Here is a 27,428-nt window from a genome sequence, read left to right as displayed (position 1 = left end):
TTTAGTTAAACCAGAAAGGTAAGGCTGTTCACTTGCAGTTCCTGCTGTTTTGGGAAGGGGTGAAATCTGGCAGTTCTAATGTGTTTTTTTAATCGTTTTAATTTAATCAAACTTCCTTTTCCTCTTTCTTTTGAATCTGTGAAGGCCTGAGTGTCTTGACAGTTTACATTTCAGGAAGGGTGAGGAAGCCAGGCTGTCTCTCTAGAAATGATGTGACATACCAAATGTGAAATTCTAGAAATGAGAGAAATGTCTCTTAATTTCTTCTGGTAGTGATGAGTGGTTCTAGCAAGTGGCTGAAAATACTTGTGTTAATTGTGACTTTTATCTAGCTCATGTAAAAATATTTTTTTTGTAAGTAGTTAGTCCGGTTCCTTTACAGTTGTGCTGAAGTGCAACTTCCAGCGCCCAAGTGATCTAGGAGATCTGTATACATATCTGCCGTCCGCTCTAATGTCTGTTCTTTGGCATATATACCAGTTAGTAGAATTCGATTACAGGTCTTGCATATTTTTAAAAGACTTTGTACATGTATTTTTGACTCCTTCCTATAGTTTTTGTTGCTGTTTCATTTAAACATCTGTGTACAACAGAAAAGGGATTATAAAGTTTTCAATTTCACAGTTGATTTTTTCAAACAAAGTCTGGGGAGTAAAGACCTCAAATGCAGAGAGGTGTTGTGTCTATGGCATTAGTTTTGGTTGTTAAGCTTGGTTTTCTTTGTTTCACCTCCTATTCCTCAACTTGGTTGTTTTTAATTATTTCTGTATGTCTTCAGAGTTGTGTTTGGGCGCTTTTTTTTTTCTTCTAATTAAAATAAGTCCCTCTTTTTTACTAAATTTACTAAATTATAATTCAATATATTTAACCTTTCGTTTTTAAGGTGAAAAAGAAAACTGTTTCATCAAAGAGCAACGATGCAGAGCACTTCAAATTACCTCTGGCTGTTGTCTGACATTCTAGGACAGGGAGCTACTGCAAATGTTTTCCGGGGACGACATAAGGTTTGTGAGGAATTACTAATCTGAGTAACATGTGAAATTGAAATGTTTTCATATGTGAGTCGTGTCATGAAATCAGTGAAAAACTGTTCAAGATTTAGGCCGAAAGCAAATATATCTTTGTAACTGTTCATACTTAGTTTTTAATTTTTAATATTCATCCATGGAATTAGAGTTCTATACAGTTATTTCTGAGGATTTGTTTCTAATATTGTATTATTTGTCCTTGTAACTTAATTTGTAACTAACCTTAACTGTTATTAATTCTTCATTCCTCCATTCTTCAGTTTTATGGAAAAAATACTCCTTGCTTAAGAATTTAAATAGGAGTAAAAGTCTTACCAGTTTTTATTGCGTGACATGTTATTTTTATCTTTGTTAAATTCCCTTTTCATAGTTTTTTCCTGTTCTTTTCGAACCAGTTTTTTGTGATTTTGTACCATAAGCGAAATATTCTTAACATATTGTCGTATTGGATGAACTTGCTGTTAGTCTTTGTCTGTAAGTCAATGCTTCATGAGTGTCTAGGACACCATCTTCTTGGTGACATGCCTTGAGTGATCAGTACGAAGTAGTACATCTTTGAGCAGTTTTGCCATGTAAATGACATACGGATGTGCATATTGTAACCTGAGTGAGGGGCTAAAATGACCTTACTTGTGTAGGTCGTTCTATTCCTGTGAATTTCACAGTATGTCTCACAAAATGAAAGTGAGCCTAGTTCTGAAAGTAATGTTCCCCTATAGTAATGACAGTCAGTGTGGAATCAGTATGAAGTTATATATAAGCTGCAGTGTTTTCTATGTTCCATATTTAACTGTGAAGCAACACTAAGCAATAATTTAGCAGCTAATGTGCGCTTCTGGATGAGTGAATTTTGACACAGAATGAGTCCCCTGTCAAGCTTACGATTTCATGGTTGTACCTCTCATCACCCTCACTAGTCTGAGCACATGACCGCAGCTTGTTGTCAAAATGGCAGCTTGTGCCGTTTACCTGGGCACCAGTAGTGCACGTAAGCGTGCTGTGCAGCACACCTCGTCTAAGCACAGGGAGGCTTTGCCCTTAGAAAGAATCTGTCACACACAAGACTGCAAATGTAAGCTTATTCCTAGAGTGGGTGCAGGGAGGTGCCTTGCCCTAAGAGGGACAGGAGTCGCACTTTCAGCTGGCGCTGTGGGTGCCTGAGCATGTTAGGGCTTAGTCCCACTTGAGAACTTAAGTCTCTGATTAAGCTCATGACTGTGCTCCTGTCACTTATTATGTGGGTTTGAATTGCTTCAGGATTTTGCATGAGTGGTGTGTAGGGCTGGACACTGCCTTCTTTGAAAAAACAAAATACTGCTTTATCAGTATAAACAGAACAATAAAGAAAGAGAGAGCAATGTTCAGCTCCAGAAAGTTGTCTTTTAACTTAAGCAAGCCAAGATTTTCAACGGTAGTATGTGCATGTCTCTTACTGATTTGTGCAAGTGGCTTACCTCTTGCTGAAAAATTATTCTTCAGCTAAGTTTATGGGTCATTCTTAAATGTGTAGTCTTATGCCAACTATTCTTTTTTTAAAAACAGTTAGATTTTGTGGGCTAACGTTGAGTTTCCATTCTTCTAGTCTGTTTGCTACTAGTCTATATTAAACTAAACCAATGTATACGTAATTTTTTTTTTGATAGAATCCTAATTTTCCACCTTAAAATACTATTTTGAACTATTTCTGATCTGGGTATGCTTGTATGCACAACAGAAGATCTCAAAATGCTTGGATAATGGGTATGTGTGCATTTACTGTCTTCTGCTTCTGTTTGATTAGTAATTTGTTTGTTTTGAACAGAAAACTGGGGATTTATATGCTGTCAAAGTATTTAACAGTATAAGTTTCCTTCGTCCTGTGGATGTTCAGATGCGAGAGTTTGAAGTATTGAAGAAACTAAATCATAAGAACATTGTTAAATTGTTTGCCATCGAAGAAGAGGTAATGAATTGTTGTAGTTGTGATCCGAGATGCATGGTAGTAACAAGAGTAATTGTCTTTTTTGCTTTACCCTTAACTATAGAGGATGAAGTTACATTTTTAAAAAATGGTGACATAGATGATGATATAAATACTCTGACCTAAGCACCACTGGGTTTTGTTTTCTTTCTTTTTTATTGTTGTTGTTGGAATATGCTTGCTTTCAGTGTTTAGGCACGGATTATGATTATTCAAAGCCATCTCAAGAAGCCACGGTCCTAAGCTTTATCTTTAATTAGGATTTTTAAGCTATCCACATGTATGAATATTTAATACATACTGGTAGTTGGAGATGTTTCAATCATTTCATGCTGACAGTTTTATGCTTTTGCTTTGCAACCAAAATAGTGACATAGGACATGTAGAACTGTATGTTCATATGAATTGCAATAGTTGTGCTGAAACTGAGACTGGTCAGTTGAAATGACCCAGATGCTGAGATCAGTAAAGCAGAAAGAAGGTCAGTTACTGCTCTCTGCTCTTCTGTGCTGTATTTTCTCATTTGCCCACATATCAATACTGCTGTCAACCCTCTGAGTGCCTACAACTTGAGGCTTTCTTAATTTTTGCCCCCCTCTCCAAGTTAGAATACATGAAACAATATAAAAATTCACCCGTGCTTCTTTTGAAGAAGACCACCAGAATGGGATTTACGATCTAGCTACAGATTTCCTTTTTATTTTTTCTTTTTTTTGAAAGTAGGATCCTGTAGTTATATGTAATTTCTGACATTGTTTGCACAATAGTCACAGACTTATCTTTTTCAATTTTTTTCCAGACAACAACCAGACACAAAGTACTAGTTATGGAATTTTGTCCATGTGGGAGTTTATATACAGTTTTAGAGGAGCCGTCTAATGCCTTTGGTTTGCCAGAGTCTGAGTTCTTAATTGTTTTGAGAGACGTGGGTATGTAGACTTTGCTCTTTAGTCTAATTTGTGGACTGAAATGAAGTCATGCTTGTTTTGTTTATGTTGAAACAGCAAGAGATGAGGAGTCATCTAACTGTCAACTAACCGAACAAATTAATATGATCATATGGACTCACGTCTTTTATTTATGTCTATATTGGTATAGATAGCTGCGTTAAGCCATTTCTGTTTAAAGCATTGCTATAATTCTTTTTCGTTTGTTGCTTTCAAGATTATTTGTCATACTAATTTGTAGTGATAATTAATCTCAGAAGAGTAAATTAGAAAAATAATGAGGTTTACCTGTGTCTGCCTGTTATAAAATTTTCCTCCATTATTTTATGGGAAAGATGTTGCTTAGGGCAAGAAATACTGTAATTTAGCAGATTGAAAGAAAAAAAAAAAGGTAAAAATGCTTAGAATATTCTCTGATCCTGGTACTTTTGTTAATTGAGTGTCCCTTCTCATTCCCATTTCCCAATGAGAAAGTAAGCACATATGTCTTCCTAGCCTGAGTTATAATTCAGTACTTGTGCAGTCTGTGTCAAGATTTATGCACAAATTCTGTATTCTTGTTTTTTTTTTTTTGTGGAAGTGGCTGGGATGAATCATCTCCGGGAGAATGGAATAGTGCACCGTGACATCAAACCAGGCAATATAATGCGTGTTATAGGTGAAGACGGTCAGTCTGTTTACAAACTGACAGACTTCGGTGCTGCAAGAGAACTTGAAGATGATGAACAATTTGTTTCTCTTTATGGCACGGAAGAATATTTAGTAAGCCCATATGATTTCACTTTCTATTGAAGAAATGTTTGAAGCCCGAGGCGCTTTGTGGTGAGAGCTGAATAGGTGAAGGACTGACTGTTGGGAATTAGTATTTAAACCTTTGTATTATAATTGCTGTTATAACTTTCCACCTTTTTCACTTTGGGTTGTGTCAGTTCTTCTGCTGATCTGAGCACAGTAGCCTTTAAATGGTTTCCAGGTCCAACTTCCACTGTTGCCTTGTGTGAAAGGAAGAACAACCATATTGTAGTTATGAATGTCTTTGCCTTTATCTCTGTAAATATTTTTCAGTTTATATTTGAGCTGCTTGGATATTGTTAGGTGTAGGTAAGATTCAGTTGACACCAAAGAGAGGCAGGCAGAGAAGCATCAATACAAGCCTCTTGGACGTGATTTTCTTCCTGCCGTGTTTTCCCACATACATTATCGTAACTGATGTTCTCCTCTGCTATGGATCTTTTTCCAATTTTGTTTCTTTTTTTTGTTTTTCAAAATCATCTGGAGGAATACTGGCTTTCTCCTCTTCTTTAGTGGTGCTTTATTCTATAATCTTTAGCTAAATTTTAAATTAGATTTTGCAGACCTTTAATAAAAGTGGCTGTCACACCTAAGAACGCTTTTATGGTATTCTGTCACAATAACTTAAGCGAATTCTATGATACAAGCTAACTTTGCTTTTTGATTAAAGAGCTGGAAGTTTAGAACGACAAATTATCTTGCTGTGAAATTATAGATTGGGTTTTTGTTCTTTATGTTGTTCATAAAGCAATTCTAACTTCTTTTTTTGCTGTTGTGTTGGGTTTTTTTTCCTCTTTAGCATCCTGATATGTATGAGCGAGCAGTTTTAAGGAAAGAACATCAGAAAAAGTATGGAGCAACAGTTGATCTGTGGAGCATAGGGGTGACCTTTTACCATGCTGCAACAGGGAGTTTGCCTTTCCGGCCTTTTGAAGGACCTCGTAGAAACAAGGAAGTGATGTAGGTAATTTAGAAGGAGAATTTTATCTGTTCATAAATTAAGTCTGTCCACGAAATACTTTTTATCAAGAAATCCTACGCACATACAGTAAACATTAAAATAGAGAAAATATTTAAGGAAAAACATTCTTTAACTTTGTTGTGGTTTAACTCTGGTAGGCAGTTGAGCACCACACAGCTGTTAGCTCACTCCCTCGCAGTGGGGTGGGGAAGAGAATTGGAAGGGTAAAAGTGCAAAAACTTGTGGGTTGAGCTAAAGACAGTTTAATAAGTAAAAAAAAAAAACAAACAAAAAAAAACCCTGACCAAAAAAACCCACCCCTAAACCCAATGGAAAATGAAACTAAGAAAAACAAGTGATGCAAAAAAACCCCAATTGGTTACCACCAGTCAAGTGATGCCCAGTCAGTCCCTGGCTGACTGCTGCCCTGGCAAATTCCCCACCACTCCCCCAGCTTTTATTTCTAAGAATGATGTCTTATGGTGTGGAGTATCCCTTGGGGTCACCTGTCCCAGCTGTGTCCCCTGCCAACTTCTTGCCCGCCCCCAGCCTACTCAGTGGCGGGGCAGTGTGAGAAGTAGAAAAGGCCTTGAGCCTTGACGCTTTGTAAGTACTGCTCTGCAATGGCGAAAACTTCCCTGTCTTATCAGCGTTGTTTTGGTCACAAATCCAAAACACAGCACCACGTGAGCTACTATGGAGAAAATTAACTATCCCAGCCAAAACCAGCACAAACATTCTGCTTCAACAAGGCACCTTAAGACCTGAATTAAGCATCAGAGCTCCCCCAGAATACTGGTGTTTTTCCACGCATCTTTCCTTCACCATGGCACTAGGCTGGTCTGTTGCAGTGCGGTGTATGTAACGTGGATATTCAGGCCAAATTATGGTATTCTGAAATGGGTTTTCAGTGCTGCAAATTTTTGTTGTCCTTTAAATGATTGTCTTCCCAGGTAGTCTTGAAATGCATGCGCTACCCATGAGACTGACAGTTTTTGAGTAGCGTAGTTGTGGACTGTGGCTGAAGGTAATGGGTAGCTCCTGGATGGGAAACAGAAGCTGTGTCTATGATGTGTTGGTTGGAACATGTTTCATATTAGTCTAGTTCTGTTTCGTAGTTGTTCTGTGTGTTGCATTTAAAAAGTAAAGCAAGGTGGTAATTGGGAACTCTAATAGGCCAGATTCTCTGTTCTGGTACTCCTTGCAAAGCTGACTCCTAGTTTCTTAATTGAAGGAACTGCCCATCTTGTGATTATGGCACGGGCATTCTTGTTGTTGTATCTGCTTGAGAGATAAGCAAGGAACGTATATTTTGTATGTGCCTCGTCCTCCAAAAAGGGAAAGCACAACTGAAATTTTCTGTTGCAAAAAGCCCATGATTCATTTCATGAGAAATTTGAGAAACAGCCTGTTCAGTACGAAGTCAGATGATGCCAAATTGTATCCAAATCGCTAGACATTTACAAGGGAAAGTAATTTCTCAAAGTCCACCTTCTGTTTCTTCTTTATCCCCGAGTGACTTTGTGGTGGCTAAATGTCATCTCTTGCCATGGAACATACTGGAAGTTAGTCATGTAAATGCCTAAATTGAACTGCCTTGGAAATCTGACTGATTAATTAACACTTGTGAAAAAAAATTCAGCTTCCTTTAGTGATGCCTGAAATCTCCTAAATTTTTGCCAAACCTGAGGTAGACAAAGTTGCTTCTCCAACATAGCCCAAAGTGTTCCCTTTTCATTGTTTACTGTTTTAGCACCACTCTGTCGTCTTCAAAGTGAGGCTTCCTAATTTTTGTAAATAATTAGGCATACAAATTTAGGCCAACCTGTTGTTTAGATTTATATTATTGATACCCCTTTGAGGATTAGTTACTAGATGTATGTATAAGAGGTAGTAGTTGAAGTCTCTATTATTTTTATAATGTATCGCAGGTATAAAATAATCACTGGCAAGCCTTCTGGTGCTATTTCTGGAATACAGAAAGCAGAAAATGGACCAATTGAGTGGAGTTGGGAGATGCCTGTTTCTTGTAGTCTTTCAAAGTAAGTCTGAACTACTCTCAAAATGTTTCGATGCTACTTGATTGGGCTTTTCCAGTTATTCTCTCAGGACTGGGTCTTTGGAATGGAGATCTGACTGTTGCAGTTGTTTTCTTTGAACTCATCGGTAGGTCAGTACAATCTACTATTAGGTTATCGAGTGTTTTTTCTTCCCATCTGTCCAAATAGTTTGATGACTGCTAATTTACAAATGAGCACCTGAGAATCTGAAGTGGTAGGAGTAGAAGAAAGGTTATTACTATATTTTCTCTGCCCCGAGGAAAGAATATGAATTCCTTTGAATTGACAGTCCCCCTTTCTTCCAAGAATGTGACTTCAGACATTACAAAGATTAGGCAGTAGGAAGCAAATGATAAGAAAAGACAGTTCAGAGACTTGCATTTTTGCCAGAAGAAAATTCATCAGTGTATTTTAACATATTCTCATAGTATCTTTTAAATTTTTTTGTCATCATATTTTTGCTTCATATGTCATGGTACTCAGTAGGAAGAGCCATGGAAGATCTAATCTCAGTATGATCTTGAAAACACCTCACATAACCCATTTACCTATTTATCTTCCTGAGACTTCTTCAGCACTTTAAAGTTACTACTCTTTCATGGTAAAGAGAGAAAGAAATTGTTCTGTGAACAGATTCTAGAAGCAAACTTTTCTGAAAGCCAAATATGTAGATCTATAAGGAGTGTAGAGTGAAAGTCTGGTTTATATCAATTCATTAGTTTATAGTGTGCAGAACATGCAATTTATGTATATTTTTATTATACTGCTCTGTTGTTTCCTCTGCTTATTCCATATAATTGAAGTGCTTAAAATAATAAAGGAAGCAAATTTTTTTCATTAAACATCTGTTTACAGTAATATTTTCAAGTAGCATTTAAACAGTATTTACTGTTGTGAGTTTAGTACTAAAGTGAGTTTGAGCACAGCGACCACTGACCTGTACTGGGGCCAGCAGTGTGCTTGTAAGCCGCTGCAGCTTGCTTCAGAACATTACCAGTTTTACTGCTGGATTCAGGTTTGACGTGTACATAATGTTAAAACTTTGAAGAAGGTGTTCATGATAACACAGGAGTAGGATCCATAAAGTTTCTTGCAATTCAGATTCTCAAAGTAGAAATACAAGAAATTTAAGCTGGCCTTTCTCCTAGAATAGCGATGACTGTAAGGCAGTAGTTGCACGTTTTTCTTTGCAGCGGTTGAGCTGCATGAGTGGAGTGTTTATTTAGCCCCATCTCAATCAGGATGAATTCTGTTAGCGTTGGCAATTTAGATAATGAGTCTTTGCTAACCCAGCTGATTTTGATTGAAAGCAACATAGTGTGCTCACACAAGCAGCTCAGCCAGCAAACCGTAAATGGCAGTAGCTTCCTTCAAAGTGATGAACTGTGCTAAGTGTGTGGGGTGAGCTGGGTAAAACACTACTGCCCAGCAGTGGTAGAAAGTGGCCTTAGCTCTACAATGGAGACTCTTTAAATTGCATGCCATTTTTTCCAATGCCCATGAAATTTGTCAAATACGAAGGAGAAAATACTTGATAGTTAAGCCTAAAAAGGAAAGAGATAAAGTATGTGTATTAATGCAAAACAGTGGACATTGCCATTGAACATTTTGTTCTTCAGTAAAGGAGAAAAAAAAAAAAAGGACTGGAGTATTCTTCAAGGGATAATAGATTTGTGTGCATGAGACAAGTCAAATGAAATATTGCAATCGGGTACAAGGTGAAAAGATCCAAGTAGTCTCCTCTCTTCCTGGTGTCCTGTAGGGGTCTGCAAGTACTGCTCACACCTGTCCTTGCGAATATTCTTGAAGCAGACCAGGAAAAGTGCTGGGGATTTGACCAGTTCTTTGCAGAGACAAGTGACATACTGCACCGAATAATAATCCACATCTTTTCACTACAGCAGATGACCTTGCATAAAGTTTATATTCACAGCTATAATACGTAAGTGTTCTCTGTGTATATATTTTCACTACTTTGCTCTTATTCAGGCAAATAGTACTGTGACCTCGAATCACCACTGTTATAAATTCAGTAGCCTTTTCTCGGCAATTTATCTGAGGAAGTGACAGCGTGTAATTCTCCTGTGTAGTCACAGTGCGTAGAAGCGTGTTGACCGAAAATAAAACTAAAATCATGGAAGGTCAAAGCAAGTGATCTTAAACTTGGTCTTAATCAGTGACAGAACACAGACTTAATCCTTGACATGTTAACGACGTGTTACAGCGTGTCCATATTCTTAATGAGCACTGACTCATCCCACATTCGTATATGTTACTTATTTACAAAGTAGTTTTCCAGAGACTGTGTTCAGTTCTCACTTTTCTTGTCTTGTCCTCAAGAATACAAAATGTGCACATCATCTGTGTCTGATACAAAATTCTCACAGGGATTCTGAAGTTGTAATTGGTACAATTTAAGATCCCAAGTTAAACAGAGTTCACTTTATGGCCATTAAGTGCTGGTGTTAAAAGCTGTAAAGTCTGGTTTACAATGTGATACAAAAAGAAGTGCCTTTTCTCCGCCTTATTACAGATAATGCAGAGTACATGTTATTCTCTAGTATGCGAGCAGATACAGTTATTTCATCAAATGTGTCAATACAGTTCTGGCCTTTTCCAATTTTTCTTTTCTATTCTGTTATTTGTATTTTGAGAGAACCCAGATACTATTTTTGCAGAGAAATCTTGCTTGTAGCTTAAACTGCTATTTGTACTTTATTTTTTTTTGAAGTCTTACTATTATTTAGCTTTATGAATGTTTTCTATACTAGCTGCAGTATAAGAAGTGACAGTGCACTAGTGCTGCACAGGAGGCAAAGTGGTCCTTCCTGTTAGCATGCGTAAGGGTTTTCTTCTTTGTGGGAGGTTTTGTTTGGTTGGTTGGTTGGTTGTTAGGTGTTTTTTCTTTTTTTAGGGGGAGGTTGTAAAATCTTATGCCTTGTATCTATTGGTTGCTGGAAATAAAATACGAGAGTGTCTTTGGTCTTCTTTGTGACTGCTGGTTTAGGAGATAATCTGGCTGTCTGTTAGCTTAACAGGCTGAATTTAAGGTGTGTGGTTCTTGACACGTAAAACAAAGACTTTTCTCTTGGAGAGGCCATCAATTTCATTTGAAGAAATGGGTGTGCCTGAGAAAATTAAAGTGTGCTTCCTTCCTCTCATCTGGTGTTGCCTTTTTTTTACTGGCCTTCAGATTTCAGGCCAAAGCAGGTTTGTTTACACAGACGTGCTTTGGTGGAAAATCAGAGGTAGAAAGGGAAGTCTGATATTTTGCAGGAAATAACATTTGTTTTTGTAACAGAGCAACCTGGAGCCTTAGGCAGTGTGCTGCTTTTTGTTCTGCTTGTAAGTCATATGCTTTGTGTGTAAAGCCAGTTCTTAATTAATCAGAAATAAAAGGGATTTTTACCTAAGTAATAGAAAATCTAAATTGTTGAACTATTGTAGTGAGTCTAACTACTACTGAATATATTGTTTGTATTATAGAGCTGCTATATTTCATGAATTGGTCTACAAACAGACAAAAATACCATCTCAGAATCAAGAACTGATATATGAAGGTCGGCATTTAATACTAGAGCCTGGCAGATTGGCACAGCACTTCCCCAGAACAACTGAGGAGAATCCTATCTTTGTAGTAAGCAGGGAGGCTGTGAACATTGTCGGATTAATCTATGAAGAAGGTATATGAAAGTCATTTCCCATTTCTTATAGCTGTCTTTTGTGAATGATTTGGGTTATTTAACTATCAGTTTATGTCTGATATGTCTTAGAAATAGCATTTGAAAATTTTCTCTGTGCATACCTGAAGTTCTAACTATGCAGTCCAATTTTTCTAAAAATCCTCAGTGTCCATCATATTTTTACAGAAACAGTAGCTGCTTGTAATGTTCCTGGGTGCTGTGAACGTGAGCATTTCTGTGTTAAGATGTAGTGGTGCATATGGAGTCCTGAAATTTTTTGAAGCATAACACTTGTAACAAACAGAAAGGAACATTATAGAATGTCATTCAAAGCTGGTTCTTTTGTTCCATTACTCACTGAGTGGAAATTCCAAGTTTTGTTTGCTTTCTTTTTTTGTTTGTCATGAGCGTGGTTAGCCTTTCAGTTAACAGAAGAGGTCTCAACAACTTACCTTTGCTTAGAAGATAAGGTAGGGCCATGACAGAAAAGGGAAAAAAAAGAAATAAAGTTTTTGCATTTCCGTTTGTCACTGAGAGGCTTATAGAGGGCCCTGTACCAGAGCCCTTTTTTATAAGAGGGCATACCTCCAGCGGAGAGGTCAGTGTTGCTTTTGTCGGCATGTCCTGCATGCTGACAGCTCGGGCCAGCTGGCACTCGCACGGAGGTGCTGAAGAGTGTGGGTAGGTGAGCTGTTCGTGGAAGGATCAACAGGGCTTTTATATTGTGTCAGAGCTTTCTGAAGGAGGCAATGAGCAGGAGAACAAAGGAGATTCAGCTGATAGAGGCTACCCTAGATCTTAAAAAGCTATTTGGTGAAGTCCTGCCCTTAAGAGTCTTAATGAAAGTAAGCAGCCATGAGATGAGAGGGAACCGTCTCCCATGTGGGCAAACATAGGGCTGCAGAACAGAAATAACAGGGTGGCGCTCTCAATGGAGAGAGGTCGCTAGTGGAGACGTGTGAAATCTGTGGTGTGCAGCGTGTTCAAAAGTGGGTCTGGAAAAGGAAGTGAAGGACAATTTGTTGGAGTTACCAGGGTATTTAAAGCATTTAAGACAAAGACGGGTTTTGAAAGTGTGCATGAGAACCATACAATATTGAAAGGCTTGGCAGTAACAGGTTAGATGAAAATCTGTGTAGATACATATAAAAACTGTGTACAGGGTGGGGAGGCGAAACACTCTGAACTTTTGAAGTCCCTTATGGAAAACAAGAAAATACAGACGTTTGTTTTATGTTTCAGTTTTACTTCCTAAAGTACACCAACGTTATGATTTGGATGGGGATGCCAGTATGGCTAAAGTGAGTAATTATGATTTTATATACCTGTCTCAGATAATGATACTGAAATGAAAGCTACTTGATTTCCAGATGAATAATGTTAATGAAACTGTTTTTAATATGCTAGTGAGGATTCTGATTGATGGAAATATATTTGTTAACTAGGGCTCCAAAAGTATATTAAAGCCATGATTTGTATAAAAATATGTTTGTATATTTAAAAAAAAAAAAAGAAAAAAAAACCCAAAAAACATCCTTCTAAAGTCCAAGTGCTTTGTTACTGCATAATTCAGTGATGGGGAGAAAGGAGTGTGCCGCTTTGGAGTCCTGAAGTTAGCTAGAAGATTCGTAACATCCCCTGCGATGGTGCAAAACTGAACATAAGAAAAATAACTTTCATCTTTCTCTCAATAGAGAGAGGTCTCTAGGGCTCTGCAGAAGAGTGGAATTTCTGTTGCCTTTCTTGCAAATTTTCAGAATCTGTGGGAGGCAAACAGAGGATTTCATTCTTTTGGTCATTTTTCTAAAACTACTGAATGTGTGCTTTGGCATGCTTTGACTTTGTGACCACCATTTACACTGTGCCTATAAAATAGTGGCTTCTGAGGAGCCTTATATTCAGGCATGGTAGTCCTGAAAGCATGTGTCTCTTTGAATGCCAGGAGTCTTTAAAATTAATAAACAGAAAGTTGTCATTTAATATTAATTATATATATTACATATATAATCAGTATATATTATATACAATGTAAATTATAATTTCTAAAACTTTGTTCACAATTCTAAGTAATGCAGCAAACTTGTAAGTGGAATTAGGTGAATTAAAAGAGGCCCTAGCCTTAGAATTTAAAAATGTGTCATTTTTTACAAGTTTCTTTTAATGTATGTGTTTAGTTCTTAAACTACTAAAAAAATATACTTGTGACTTTCCAGAAATTAAAGTAAATCCTGAGAGTAAGTGGTGTCATTTTTGTTTACAAGAGACTTATTTTCATCCCTAACAGATACTTCAGCATAACTGGAAAATCTCACTACCATGTTTAGCTCTGCCTCCATAATGAGTGTTTGGTTCTCTCCCGACTACAGTTTGGGCAAAGTTATGCATTTTAAACTATCATCTTCATGTTGCTCTTTCTTTTATTAATCTGTGTTGCTTTGTTGTGATTAATTGACTCAAAACAATTGTTGAGACAATGCCAGGTTAGTACTAATGTCGTTTGTTTTTTCCACCAGGCAGTAACAGGTATTGTATGTTATGCCTGTAGAGTTGCCAGTTCTTTGCTGCTTTACCAGGAGCTGATGCGAAAAGGAATACGATGGCTAATGTAAGCAATTGATTGAATTTCACTGTGCTTTTTTTTTTTTAATTGAGATATGCCTTGATTATAAATACATAATTCTGTCATGTCCCAGTGTCTTGGGAGGTTTTCTTTACTCCTTGAATATGAATAGGCTTTCTGAATTTTTTTTCCTTCTTTCTATCATTAAAGAAACAAAAATTATTTTTTCTGACAATAAGGTTTAGGTATTTGCAATTTCACTTTATTCTGTGGAAAATTTAACCTCTGGTTACATGCAAGTACAATTGAGTAGCTTGCACTAGATAGTTTCATATGAGGGTTATACTAATGCACATCTCTAACTGAAAGCAATTCTTACTAGCAGTTATTACTGTAGGTGTGTTACTGTATTACTGATTGCTGGTAAGATGGCAGTTGAATACTTTTGTATATGTTAATTAATGCTTAATTTTTTTAGTGAAGTAATCAAGGATGATTACAATGAAATGGTTCATAAAAAGACGGAGGTTGTCATCAAGCTGGATTTCTGCAGCAGAAACATTGAGAAAGCTGAGAAAATGTAAGTAGAAGCGCTACACTGGATGCACTGATTTTTTCATTGTCATCTTTAATGACAGCGATATTTTAAGTTATGTTTATTTACAGGATTTTTGCATATAAAAAATAAATTTGAATCAGCACGGATTTGCTGACAGCAGTGACTTAAGCAGTTTTAGTAATATGCTTTACTCAGAGAGTTAATTTTGCTGCTTAACCTAGTGGGGACAAGTTAATTACTCTTGACTAGTAATTGTGTATGTTCTTTTTCTCCTTTCTCCTCTGACTCGGCTCATTTGCTGTTGTTGACTTTAGAAGCTATAGTAAAGCCTGGACAAAGAATTGAGTAGCTTTCCTTTCATTAGCACTTTAGAGCTTTTGTCACTGAGTTTGCTTGTGTGTTTTTATTAAGGATGACTTTAAATACTGTTCCTTTCACAGTTTTAAGACCAAAGCGTTTTCTGCATGGAAGGAATTTTAATGTTGAAATATAACAGAGCAGTTGCAATTAAAAAAAAAAAAAAAAGACAGCAAACCAAAACCCAAATCTGCATTAGGATATCACTAGATCACAGTGCATGCACATAGGGATGACAAAAGTAAACTGTGCAGGAAATTCTGCCTCTGTTATTTTTTAATGTGCCTTAGTTTTATCTTATTTTCGTCTGGTTTAGTTAATTCATATGCCGGAGGTCTGTATCACAGAATCTCACTGTTGCCCATATGAACCCGTTTGCATCTATATAGTAGAAAGCTTTTTAGAGCTCTTTCTTTAAAACTGCCAAAATTTTTAAAAAGGAGCAACTAAAAAATTGTTACCTTTTAGCATAGGAGAGTTACAAGTTTCAAAGACCACAGAAGAATCTTATTTCTCTTGTCTTCCATTCCAAGGCAGCAAGTGTTTTCTGGTGGTCAGACTCTCCTGCCCTACCACATTCAGTCAAGTTCTGTCTGTAGGAGATGGGATTACACCACTGGATTCTCCCTCCAAGTTTCATTTTTTTCTTTCTCCTGATCTTTATTTCATCTCTGAGTCCTGCTCCATGTCCAATTATCAGTCACATTCTTTTGCATTTTTAAAGTGTCCTTGCAGTGTTTTGTTCAGTCTTTCCACAAACTAGCATGAGCTCCATCTTTAAGGTGTGTTTTTCTTATGCAGTCTGATACAAACTTTAAACCCCAGCTCTTCATAGGATTCTCCTGTGGGTAATTGCTTTTCTGTTCAGCCTCCTGCAAGTCTCCCCCAAATGCTGTCCTGGTCATAGGATTCTCTAAACTTGCTTCCAGGCTGCTTTGGAATCCCAGATGCCCACAAGGTGATTAATGCACACACGTAGAGCCATTTGGTTTGCAGCGTGGACTTAAGAATAGAATCATGGAATAGTTTGGGTTGGAAGGGACCTTTAAATGTCATCTAGTCCAACCCCCCTGCAGTCAGCTTTAGCCAGATCAGGTTGCTCAGAGCCCCATCCAACCTGACCTTGAATGTCTCCAGGGATGGGGCTTCTACTGCCTCTCTGGGCAGCCTGTTCCAGTGTTTCACCACCCTCATTGTAAAAAATTTTCTCCTTATATCTGGGGGAAATATGAAACAATGTCTCCCATGAAAGACTCAGGTCAGGCTCTGCAGTGAAGTACTTTATTCAGCGTTCTTGCAAGAGTGGGTGTCCTGGCTAGTAGCCACACCTGCTGAACACAAAATTCAGCTTTTTAGAATCATAGAATCACAGAATGCATTGGGCTGGAAGGGACCCGCAAAGGTCATCTAGTCCAACACCCCTGCAGTAAGCAGAAACATCTTTAGCTGGATCAGGTTGACCAGAGCCCCATCAAGCCTGATCTTGAATGTCTCCAGGGATGGGGCCTCCACCACCTCTCTGGGCAAACTGTTCCAGTGCTTTACCACCCTTATGGTAAAGAACTTCTTCCTAATATCCGATCTAAATCTACCTGTTTCTAGTTTAAAACCATTGCCCCTCATCCTATCGCTACGTGCCCTTGTAAACAGTCCCTCCCCACCTCTCCTGTAGGCCCCCCTCAGCTACTGGTAAGCTGCTATACAGTCTCCCTGAAGTCTTCTCTTCTCCAGGCTGAACAACCCCAACTCCCTCAGCCTGTCTTCGCAGGGGAGGTGCCCCAGCCCCCTGATCATTTTCATGGCCCTCCTCTGGACCCGTTCCAACAGGTCCATGTCTTTCACAGGCCTGCTTCTCGAGCTTGTCCAGGTCCCTCTGGATGGCATCCCATCCTCAGGCGTATCAGCCGCACCACTCCGCTTGGTGTCATCTGCAAACTTGCTGAGGGTGCACTCGATCCCACCGCCTGTGTCATTGGTGAGGAAATTAAACAGCACTGGTCCCAGTATGGACCCCTGAGGGACGCCATTTGTGATGCTGGAGCTGCTGTGCATATGCGAATTGGACAGCTTGAATGTAGTGGTTCAAGGATACCCAAGGGTTTGTCAGATTTGCAGTGTGCATGCCAAACACGTACAAACTGGCACACCTGGGCTTTAATGTGCTTGCTTTAAAAGAAAAAAAAAAAAACAACCCACGCAACAGTGAAATTAGCAAAGTTGGTAAGTAGGAAGATCACAGTATACCTGTGTAGCCTAGTTACAAAGCATCAGGGCTGTATCCAAACTCTCCTTCAAGCCAGTTTACACTAGTTGACAGGACTGGTTCTTGTTCATTCTGTATTTGGTTCAGGTAGCGTCTTCCTGCATTCTGCCAGGTCCCTGCAGAAGAAAGCCACTTAGAGCTTAGAAGAAACCATGTAGGTTCTGATTTGTGACCCTAGTGCATTCAGCAGTATCTCAGAGCAGCAATTTGAGAAAAAATATGTTCACTTGCAAACTCATGTAGTACTTATGTGAACAGAAATTTGCTATGTGTTTGTACATGGTATTTCAGCCTCTTACGAAGGGGCAGGATTTTATTTGTTTATTTGACAGTTTATTTGACTTCAGAAGACTTCTTATGGAGTTAGCAAAGGACATGACCTCTTCTTTGTCCTGCCTTTTTCAGGGCTATGCTTCAAAGCGTGACAATGCAAAGCGTTTCTTTGAAAAAGTAAACAAAAGTATTGAACCTGAGCATAGTATGTATTTTTTGAAAGCAGCTGAGCTGGTTTTGTTGGTGTTTTTAAAAATAAAGAGTGCCTGAGTCTCAACAGGAAAAGTATTGTCTTGAATTATTTATTTAGCACTTGAGCTATGGTCACATGGAAACTATCAGTATGACCAGATGGTGCTACTAACACAGCCTTTAAGGTTTTAGTAACTCAGCCTTTCCAGTAAGTTTCTACAGAAAAGCATTTGCTGCACTAGAGTATTAGTTTGTTGTGTGTCGTTCGCTACTTTGGGTAACTTTGGTAACCTTTTAAAAATGGTTTGATGAAAGGAAATAGTTTTCCACTGCCTGTAGAGTACAAGTAATGAGAATAGAATAAAGAAGTCAGGAATGGAAGTTTCAAACTTCATTTTAACAGTTCAAATGTAGGAAAAAAATAAAATCAAGGAATTTTTTTTTGTAACCAAAATGTTTCCATTATTAATGGCCACTTAAGGTTGTCAGTGTTTCATGGTTGCTGCTTGACAGATACCGTATTTCTAATAAAAGAAAAGGTAGTTATTGCTACACTCTAGATTCAAGGAATATTTTGAGTGTATTCACTGCTTATTTTCTTTTTAATTTTTTTGTGTGTGTGATCAGATGTGAGAATTTGATGCAGATAAACTTGGAAGCATCAGAAGTGGATGAAATTTCAGAGATACACACAAAACTGTTGCGTGTAAGTATCTTACAAAGCCTGTGTCAGTCTCAAAATAGTGTTTCTAAAGAAAAAGCCGAATACATGATAACACAGGTTTTCCTGTGAATAACAACTCTGAATTTTCAAAGTCATTTCTAGACTGCCAAAGTTTGTTAAAATGCCCATACTGAGCTGTGGATAGCTTTCGGGAAACAGTGTAAATCCTTTTATTAGCCCAGTGTAGTGAAAATAATAAGTTCCTGAAGATACGTTCTCATATTCTAAAACACTCGAATAAAAAATTATAACCACGGAATATATTTTACTTTGCAGGTTTTTTCCCTTTTCTTAAATAATTTCAAACTACTTTGTTGGCTTTCTAAAATGATGCATACACAAACACACTTCAGAGTGATCTGCCTCTAAATTTTCATCATGTTTCCAGACAAGTAAGGAAAAGTTGAGAGTAACTTTACACCCTGGTGTCCTGGGAGCAGGTAGAAAGTTCTCCATTCTAAAAGCAAAAGGTGATTAGTGCATTTTTATTTTTAAGGTATCGTGAACTGCAGAGTAAGAAAGGTATAATTATGTGGGTAGTCATTATACAAATTCTTAACAAACCGAAAGAACAAGTGTTAGAAGTAAACAGAAAATATGTGAAAGGTAGAAACTTCTTGTTGAAAGAAAATAAATACTAACAGAAATGCCAGCATCAGAGATGATTCTTTCTTTAATAATACCATGCTTCATCTGCTTTTAGCAAAGCCTAGGCAGATAATTTGGCATACTTCTTTAACGAAGGTCAGTGAAACAAATGGGTCTGTAGTATTAACGTGTTCAGTCTGTTTTCAGCCTCAAGTAATTTTTCACTTTACCCAGTGGTAAGATTTAACTTTGTTGCTCTTACGTAGCTCTCCAGCTCTCAGGGCACAATAGAAACTAGTCTTCAAGATATCAAAACCAAACTTTCTCCTGGTGGTTTGCTGTCTGACGCCTGGGCAAATCAGGAAGGCATGCATCCAAAAGACAGAAAGTGAGTAACTGTATTAATTGTTTTAGTCTATATCGAATACTACATTGAGTTGTAGTTCATATTACTCATTAATAGGTACTTAAGTTTATATATAAAATAATGAGTTTTCTTCCTTTTGTCACTCTAGTCCAGAAAGGCTGCAGGCGCTGCTATGTTCCATCACAGATATTTATTATCAGTTCAAAAAAGACAAAGCAGAGCGAAGTAAGTAACTTATTTGATTCACTTTTAACATAAGCTGTAATGTAAAGGAGATGTCACTCCTTGTTCCAGTAGGATATTTGTGGTAGGGATGGAGAGTTAGTCCACAACAGGGAATACATCTGTAGGTCTTTCTTAGTGAGATACCATCTTAAAGCCCATATGAATGAAACACCACTATTAATCTCATAAATTTGAATTGCAAGACTGGAAAGGAATTTTAAAATGTAAATGACGACTTTTACTTATCAGGATAGGAGAAAGAAACCATATAGGAAATGGGTAAACTTAGTAGAGTTTTGCATCAATACAACAGAATTGAACTGGTAATGTCTGTCGTCTGCTCTGATCCTAGGGCTTCCTTATAATGAAGAACAAATTCACAAGTTTGACAAGTAAGTTTTGAAGTTACCTTTGGGAAACACCATGATTGCTTTCAGGTCCTTCAGGTGCTCTTGCCAATAACCTCTTCTGTTGATTTTTGTTGTAAATTGTAACCTCTTTAGGATCACTTTGTAAAAAAATTCCTTTAAATATCTGAAATATATAGGGGTGCCAGCATATGATAATGAGGTGCTTTCTGACAGTGGAGTTTCTTCACTGACAGACCTTCTAAATGTAGGTGTGAAATACCTGTTTGTTATCTGGGCATAACTGTCTTACAGGAAGCACTTTTTTTTTCCCTTGATTTTTTAGGGAGGAAAAAGCCCTCAGTAAGGGTGAAGTGGCTTTGTAACTGCAATGGAGATAGTTTTCTCCAGATGAATAAAATATTGGTTACCTGAATGAAGTTCTAGAATGATCTCATCTTCCAGGAAACATAGCACGCAAAATAAATTTTGATGCAGTTTTCCATGTCTGTTTAAAATTGTCACTTAGGAGAGGTGGCCACATTAAGTGTACGCGTGTAACCTGGGTGCCTAGAGTCCCCTTAGGCTCCACTGACTCTGCTGACTTAACTCTTGAGCAACTGTAAACAGCTGCTCTGCTCATGCTGCTGTACTTGTCTCAGGATCACTTCAGCTCCTGATATTATTTAAGTTGCCCTCAGGTATCTGAGACATGCTCTGCGACCGGCAGGTCGGACACAAAACACGTAGGAAACCTGCATCTTTCTGGATAGACAGTCGGAAGCAGAGCAGGATGTCCTTGTGTGTCTCAAATGATGCTAGATGCCTGTGTTTAAGTAATTAAGTTATTCTCCTAGTGACTGGTCACTTGAGTGGCTCCCTAGACTTTGCTGAATGCTATATGAATTTAGACATTGTTTTCATAATTTTCTAAAAATTCTTGCCGTTGCTACCGCTGGTGCGGCTTCACTGACAATTACAGATAGAAAGCTACACGCAGAAGGCACGGGTATTCTCACAGCCATGCCACTCAGTTTTCCCATACTGAAGGCTAAATGGGGTAACTGCCAAGTGGAGGGGAGGTTGCCTTAAGATAAAGGGCAGTAGGGGCAGGAAACCTGTAAGACATACCTTGATATGCTGAAAGAGACTTGGACACATCATTGCCCTGCGACAGCAAGGGACTGAGTGTAACGCAAGAGAGAACGTGAGCGATAATTTTGTCGTGTTCTTAAGGATGTGGTTGGAAAGCAGGCAAACATTGGGATGAAATCCATAGCTCATTTTAAAACCGCACTCCCTTGGGCAGATTAAAGAAATGTTAGGGCTTTTTCTGCTACTCATACTGTGTCCTTGCATTACTACGTGAATAACTTTAAATAAATAGGCTTCATTTGCATAGTTCTGAATACTGGTATATTTTCTGCCACAAATGTCTCCTTGGGATTGTTCAGGTATCTTTGAGATCGTGACTACATCTTACTTGACTTGATTCACCCCAGAGAGAAATGGCAGTGGTTTCAGTTAAGAGCTGTGTGCCGTTAGCCACAGAGGCTGGCCTCCTCATATTTACCAGTAGACAGACAAGGGAGCAGCGCTCAATTCAGATTTTTTTTTTTTTTCCGGTTGAATGATAGGTATGCGTGCCTGATGACAATCCAGCTACACTCCAGCCGGAATTTGATTAGCCTATAGCTGTCATGCAAGACTTAATGAAATACCAGAAGCAGGTGTTAGACTGTAGTGTCCCAGTATCCCTTAGTTTCACTTACTGGTGCAATGCATAGCATGGTAAGGCAGTTACGCTGGGATTGCTGTCTGCAACACTAACCTGAATGGAGTTTTGTTTTGCTTTCCTTACCTGCTTGCTTTTTTCTCTTGCCATAAATTTAAGCTGACACAAAAATCCTCGTTTTTTTCTTGCATGTATATTGCGCAGCACAAAGGATCATTCATATGTGCTGGAAGTCCCAAATATCTGCAGAAGGCAAATAAATAATAAGGATTTTTGGCCTTTCTGTTTGAAATCCCTTTTCCTTAAATATACCTGCTTGGATAAATACTGACTTGGACAAGACCTGTGACCATTTGTTCATATACAAATAATGGCAACTAAATGCTCCGAGTAATATTTTTTTCCTCCCTGCTAGGGAATATTTTTGAAACATAAACTGTCAGTTCCTGCAGTGTGTTGAATACAACATTACATTGCAACAGCATGAATAAAGGTGGCTGAGGGGATTTGAAGTCCGGATACCTCTTCTCCAAGTTTCAGAAAGTAAGTTAGAGGAACGGGGTTTTGGAAGCAGTATAACACTGTTCCGGTTGTTTCTGTGTTGCAGGCAAAAGCTGTATTTGCATGCTACAAAAGCCATAGCTCTGTTCAAAGATGAATGTGTCAGCAAGTATGATACATTTTTGGACAAGGCTGAGGACTGGACAAGGCAAGCTATTGATTTCTTTACTATTTGGTAATGTTCACTGCACCACTTTCATAAAGGAAGCCCTTAAAACTTCTTTTCTTTTAGGAAAATGCTTCACACAAGGAAGCAGTTACTGGCCCTCACCAACCAGTGTTTTGATATTGAAGAAGAGGTATCCAAATACCAGGATTATATAAATGAGGTAGAATGCTTCAAAATTCTGTAAAGTGTTTGCATAGATAAAAGACTGTTCCACATTGTTTAATGTCAATAGTTTTGTTTGTAGTGAGTCTCACATTAATGAAGTTGTATTAAAATACAGGGCTGCAGGGATGCGGTATTTGGTCTGTAGTAGCTTCATTGCTGATGTCAGAGTGGTAGAGAGAGTGTGGTGTGATATCTTGAATCCTGACTTGATTTTGGAGTTTGGTGGGGTTGTTTTGGTTTTGGGTTTTTTTTTGGTGTTTGTTTTTTTGGGGGTGGGGTGTGGTAGCATTAGCATTCCCCCAAAAAGTTCTGTGCAGATGGATATGGGTTCATGGAGAAGTGTTCTGTGTAACTGTTAGCATAATGGTATCTGTGCACCTAGAGGATGATCTTAATGCTCTTATGAGGCATCAGAACACTACTCCCATATTCCAAGATTGGGGGATACATACTGAAGGATACATGCTGAACTAATGCTGCTGGTGGCGTGAAAGAAAATGTTTTGTTGAAATTTGGACGGTGACTCTACAGGATGCAAACTTACCAGGATTACCTCAAAACTGAGAGAATGAGAGCATTTTCATACAGTAAATTTAATATTCTTTATAGAGGAAATATAAATGAAAGAAAAGCACCTGATAGGGGTAAAAGCAATTAAGGAATGGTAGAGAGCAGCATTTTACTTGTCGATTGTATTTTAGTAGCACTACCAAAGTCAGCTGTTGATTGGGATCCTGTTGCCTTAGGAGATCTACAAACATGACAAATGGATAATTTGTCCTTTTGAAACTTTATTATAAAGTATAAGGCAGTTAAGAAGACGGAACAAATCAGGGACTACAGGTCGTGTCAATACAGAACTTGCCATGGTGATCTCAACTTAGGGAATATCAGCTGCACTACTACTGTAATGCTTTTATGAGGCATCATAGCAATGAAGAATTTAAAGAAGGATTTTAAGGTGGACCTCAAGATACCTGTGACAACTTATATTGTAACTTACATTTCCTTTCTATCTATTACAGTTACAAGATGCTCTGCCGCAGAAAATGTTTGCAGCTTCCAGTGGGATGAAACATACGATGAATACAGTCTATCCAAGCTCAAACACATTAGTGGAAATGACTCTTGGGTGAGAAATTCTTAATTGGATTGGTGGAATATTCTACACCTGTTATACAGGCGAATTGAAAAAAAAATTTATGGTTGCCTTAGTGATTACTGTATTAAGATCAAGAATTTTATGTTGCAGGAAAAACTTTATATTGCTGAAGTGGTGGTAAAGGTTTGGAAGCGAGTAGGGGACAACGCTAACGTATCGTCCCTCGCTTTTAGCAAATAACCAACTTGTTACCTGTCCCTTATTTTGTGTGTAATGGCAAGTTGCTGAAAGCTGTGTGGTGGTGAGTGATCATAGCAGATAACCATCCCTATAAAAACTGTAACCTCTCTTTTTCATCTTGTTACTGCAGTATGAAAAAACTAAAGGAGGAAATGGAAGGAGTTGTTAAAGAGCTGGCTGAGAACAATCACATTTTGGAAAGGCAAGCAACTGTTTTCCCTTTTTGGGCTGATACTAGGAATGGGCTTAATTTGGTACATGTTGTAGATCCAGAACTTGAACTAAGGGACGATTCTGTAATCTCTTCAACTGTAAATATATTCTGAACTGTTGATCTGAGGTGTAACCAAAAAGAAGACGTCTTCAAACCCTTGAAACACTACTGCAAAATCATTCTGACACAGCAATCATGGCATTTTTGTTTCACGTTACTTATGTCTAGCTAATAAAAACATCTGTTGCACAGATGGATTAATTCTGAACTTAAACACAATCTGTTGCAGAAATCAGTGGTGACTTTTAACTCCTCACTTTTAGACATAATTTCTAACAACTGTGGAATTACAGCAATCTGAATGAATGATTTTGCAGTTTTCAGGTTGCTTAAATAAAGTGAAGAGGCCAACATATTTTTTACAATTCTGAGAGAGTATTGTTGTTACCACATACAGGCTGACTTTGCTTTTTTTCCTATGACGATGATAAAATATATAAAAATAATGATGACCTGAAAGCTTCAGGGTAAATTTCTGTAGAGCTGAGTTTAGCTTCAAGCTGAATTGGTTTTATTTTTTTCCCCAATCCCATATTTGGAGCACAGTATCCTCTCGTCTATCTTCTTTTGACATACAGGAGATAGATACAAATGCGTGTGTTAGCATGTGGCAGGGAAAGGAAAAACCCATAAATAAATTAAAATTAATAAAGGATGGGTTCTATAATCTACTCAGTCACCTAAGAATATACTGCTTCTTCATTTTAGATTTGGTGCTTTGACTACGGATGGTGGCCTGCGGAACGTGGACTGTATCTAGCTTTCAAAGGACCTGAAGAGGACTTGTAAATTTTTTCAAAGGGAAAAAAATACTGTTGGGACATTTAAAGGCAGATAATAAATCTGCATCCAGGGTGGTTTTTTTTTCCCTCTACAACTGTAGTATTAAAAAAATGTAAATATGTATAATATGTAAATATAAAATAAATATATATCTTTTTTTGGTCAATGTTAGGATAGAATTACTCCTGGCAGGGAATTTAGCCCCTTGGAGGATCTCTGACGATGTCCTAAAGGGGGGAAGAGTGTTGTTGATGAAATTGACATTTGATTGCTTTGAATATTGCCCTTTTTTAAAAATGCGATGTAGTCTTTATTGCAAGAGGACTTGTAGAACTCTAAACATTAGGAATAGTCTTTAAAGGGTATTTTGGGTTGCCTTGAACCACCACTATTATTTTGGAGTCTAGCTGAGTGACTGATCATCACAGACTGTTTTAAATATCATCTTTTTAAGTAAGTGTGAATAGGGACTAAAAGTGAGGATAGGACAGAGTGGAAATGCATTTCTCTTTCCTTCACATCCAAACTGTTAGTTCACTGCTACTTGAGAAAACAAATTCACAATATTTTTTTTAAGTTCCTCTCCATATTTGGTGCCATGTTGTCTGTAATCATGCAACTGCTCTGTATATGGAAGTTGCCAGACTGAATGTAAAAATTCCTTTTTTAGAGTATAACATTTTCAGAATTTCCCTGAAATCTTGTTGCTGACCACAAGAGAAGTGGGTTCTTAAAATAAAATAGCTTTTTCAGAATCCTGTTTGCAGGCATAGTTTTTTAAAAAGGTTAAAAATTATTAGTATTAGGAGAATTTGTGGGCAGTCAGTAGACTAGATAGCATCATGCCTCAGTGGTAACTGAGTATTGGAAAAGTAAGTTACTGGTCTAGATCTTGAAAAAGGACCACGCCCACTGCTGACTTATGACTGAGATATCACACTTAGGTGGAAAATTTAGTAAGACTTTATATTCATTTTCCAGAATCAGTAGTTATAAGTACTACATAAGATTGGGTTGCAGACAGGCAGAATGAAAGAGTCTGCTCCAAAATATGTAGGAGAGGAGAAAAAGAAGAGGAAAACGAATAAACAAAACCTCTGAAAACATCCCTGCCTTTGTTTGGAGACTACAGGTGTACTTACTTGTTTCAGGTGAAGAGCACGCAAATATTGCAGGACTCATTCTTTCCTTGTGGAAACCTGGCCATGGTTGTTCAGTGGTGTCCAGAAGCACTTCTAATTGTGTATTATCTTGTATGCAATGAACAATGCATATTGTATTTCACCTGTACGGAGAGCTGGACCAACAATATTTAGAATTTTCTGTAATTAATTGTGAAACATTTAGGTATGAACTAAACAGCGGTAACCTGTGACAGCATCTGATAGTTTTGTCATCATTATTCCCTGCTTATCTGTCCAGGTCAGTATACAAAATATTTCCGTAGCTTTTTTTTTTTTTTTACTATTTGAATAGAAACTTATTACATTTATAATTGATTCTTTCTTTGTTAAAAGAAGAGGAAATCCACTGCCTTGGTGTCTGAAACCTGCCTTCCAGTGTTCTTGGTGAGAATGAAATGGTAAAAGGGAATTCAGGAATTTTTGCACGCACGTGAGCAGCTTCTTTCTTTGCAAGCTTTTTTCCCCCAAAAATCTAGCTATGCAAAAGGAGTGCAATAGTTTGTTACATGTTTTTCCTTGGTTATAGCTGTGGCATTCTTAACTGTTTTGTTTTAAAATACCAGAATCATGTTGAACTGGAATATTTTAATGCCTGCTTGTACATTTGTTTATTCACGTCCGCAGCCTCGCTGTCAGTAGAACACGTGTAAGTGTCAAAAGAACTGGGTTCTCAACCTGTGCATAAATTGTTTTTTCCAATATTATGTCTGTAACACTTTGTTGTTTCAAAGGTTCTTCATTTTGAAAGAAATGAAGTGTTAGTTGGACTGTATCATTTTCAACTTCTTTATACTGAAGCAGTCTGAAAAAGAAAGTTAATTGTAATACCAATGTAGCCTGTATATTGAAGTACATGTGACATTCTTTTACATGGCTGAAAACGTTTTCTTATATTTTATGTTAATTTTAAACATTGCCTGTTTTAGTGTTGCTAAATACATCAGTACTCTTAATCGCGTTAAAATTTCTTTTTTCTAAAGCAATTTTAACTAAGCAACTTGAAGTAATCAGTTCGTAATCTACTGATTACATTCTTATGAAGCAAATAAATTTTTCAAGTCAAAGCATAGTGTATAGTACCATCGATTTTTGGCTCAAACTAAGTGTCCTGATACTATCAGTCGTACTACAGATTTGCCAAAAGAAGTAATAGAAAGTAATATATGGTTCTTCCTCCTGAAGCTGGTTTGCTGTTTTGGGAGGTTCAGCTTAGTATATTAATTATCTGTTACTTGAACAAACCTGTCCATATGAATTGTGAAAATGCATGAGCAAATGACTTAATGGCATAAATACATCATGAACCACTTGCTGTATGGTGTGTACTTA

At 37.7% G+C, this 27,428-nt stretch overlaps 1 protein-coding gene across 1 annotated transcript; it reads left to right on the top strand.

The window, feature by feature from the left end:
* Positions 1-27,428, top strand: TBK1 (TANK binding kinase 1). The gene is made up of 21 exons (XM_009960119.2): positions 1-18; positions 884-1,004; positions 2,830-2,970; positions 3,788-3,917; positions 4,516-4,697; positions 5,527-5,687; positions 7,620-7,730; positions 9,511-9,690; positions 11,235-11,431; positions 12,674-12,732; positions 13,945-14,036; positions 14,470-14,571; positions 18,263-18,341; positions 19,214-19,335; positions 19,463-19,539; positions 19,892-19,931; positions 22,229-22,330; positions 22,415-22,511; positions 23,542-23,648; positions 23,989-24,060; positions 24,841-27,428. The coding sequence occupies exons 2-21, from the start codon at positions 918-920 to the stop codon at positions 24,890-24,892; spliced, it is 2,190 nt and encodes a 729-aa protein (XP_009958421.1). The 5' UTR covers positions 1-18; positions 884-917; the 3' UTR covers positions 24,893-27,428.

Source organism: Leptosomus discolor, chromosome 1 (assembly GCF_034619465.1).
Source record: "Leptosomus discolor isolate bLepDis1 chromosome 1, bLepDis1.hap2, whole genome shotgun sequence".
NCBI lineage: Eukaryota > Metazoa > Chordata > Aves > Leptosomiformes > Leptosomidae > Leptosomus > Leptosomus discolor.
Note: the sequence above shows the minus strand (reverse complement) of the source record. Positions and strands in the feature narration are given on the sequence as shown.

Bases quoted from the DNA above. Each gene is read 5' to 3' on its own strand.
- TBK1 (XM_009960119.2), top strand. From the start codon at position 918: ATGCAGAGCACTTCAAATTACCTCTGGCTGTTGTCTGACATTCTAGGA. The intron at 7,731-9,510 runs GTAAGTCTGAAC...GGTGTCCTGTAG, and splicing joins GTTTCTTGTAGTCTTTCAAA to GGGTCTGCAAGTACTGCTCA. The intron at 18,342-19,213 runs GTAAGTATCTTA...GCTCTTACGTAG, and splicing joins TACACACAAAACTGTTGCGT to CTCTCCAGCTCTCAGGGCAC.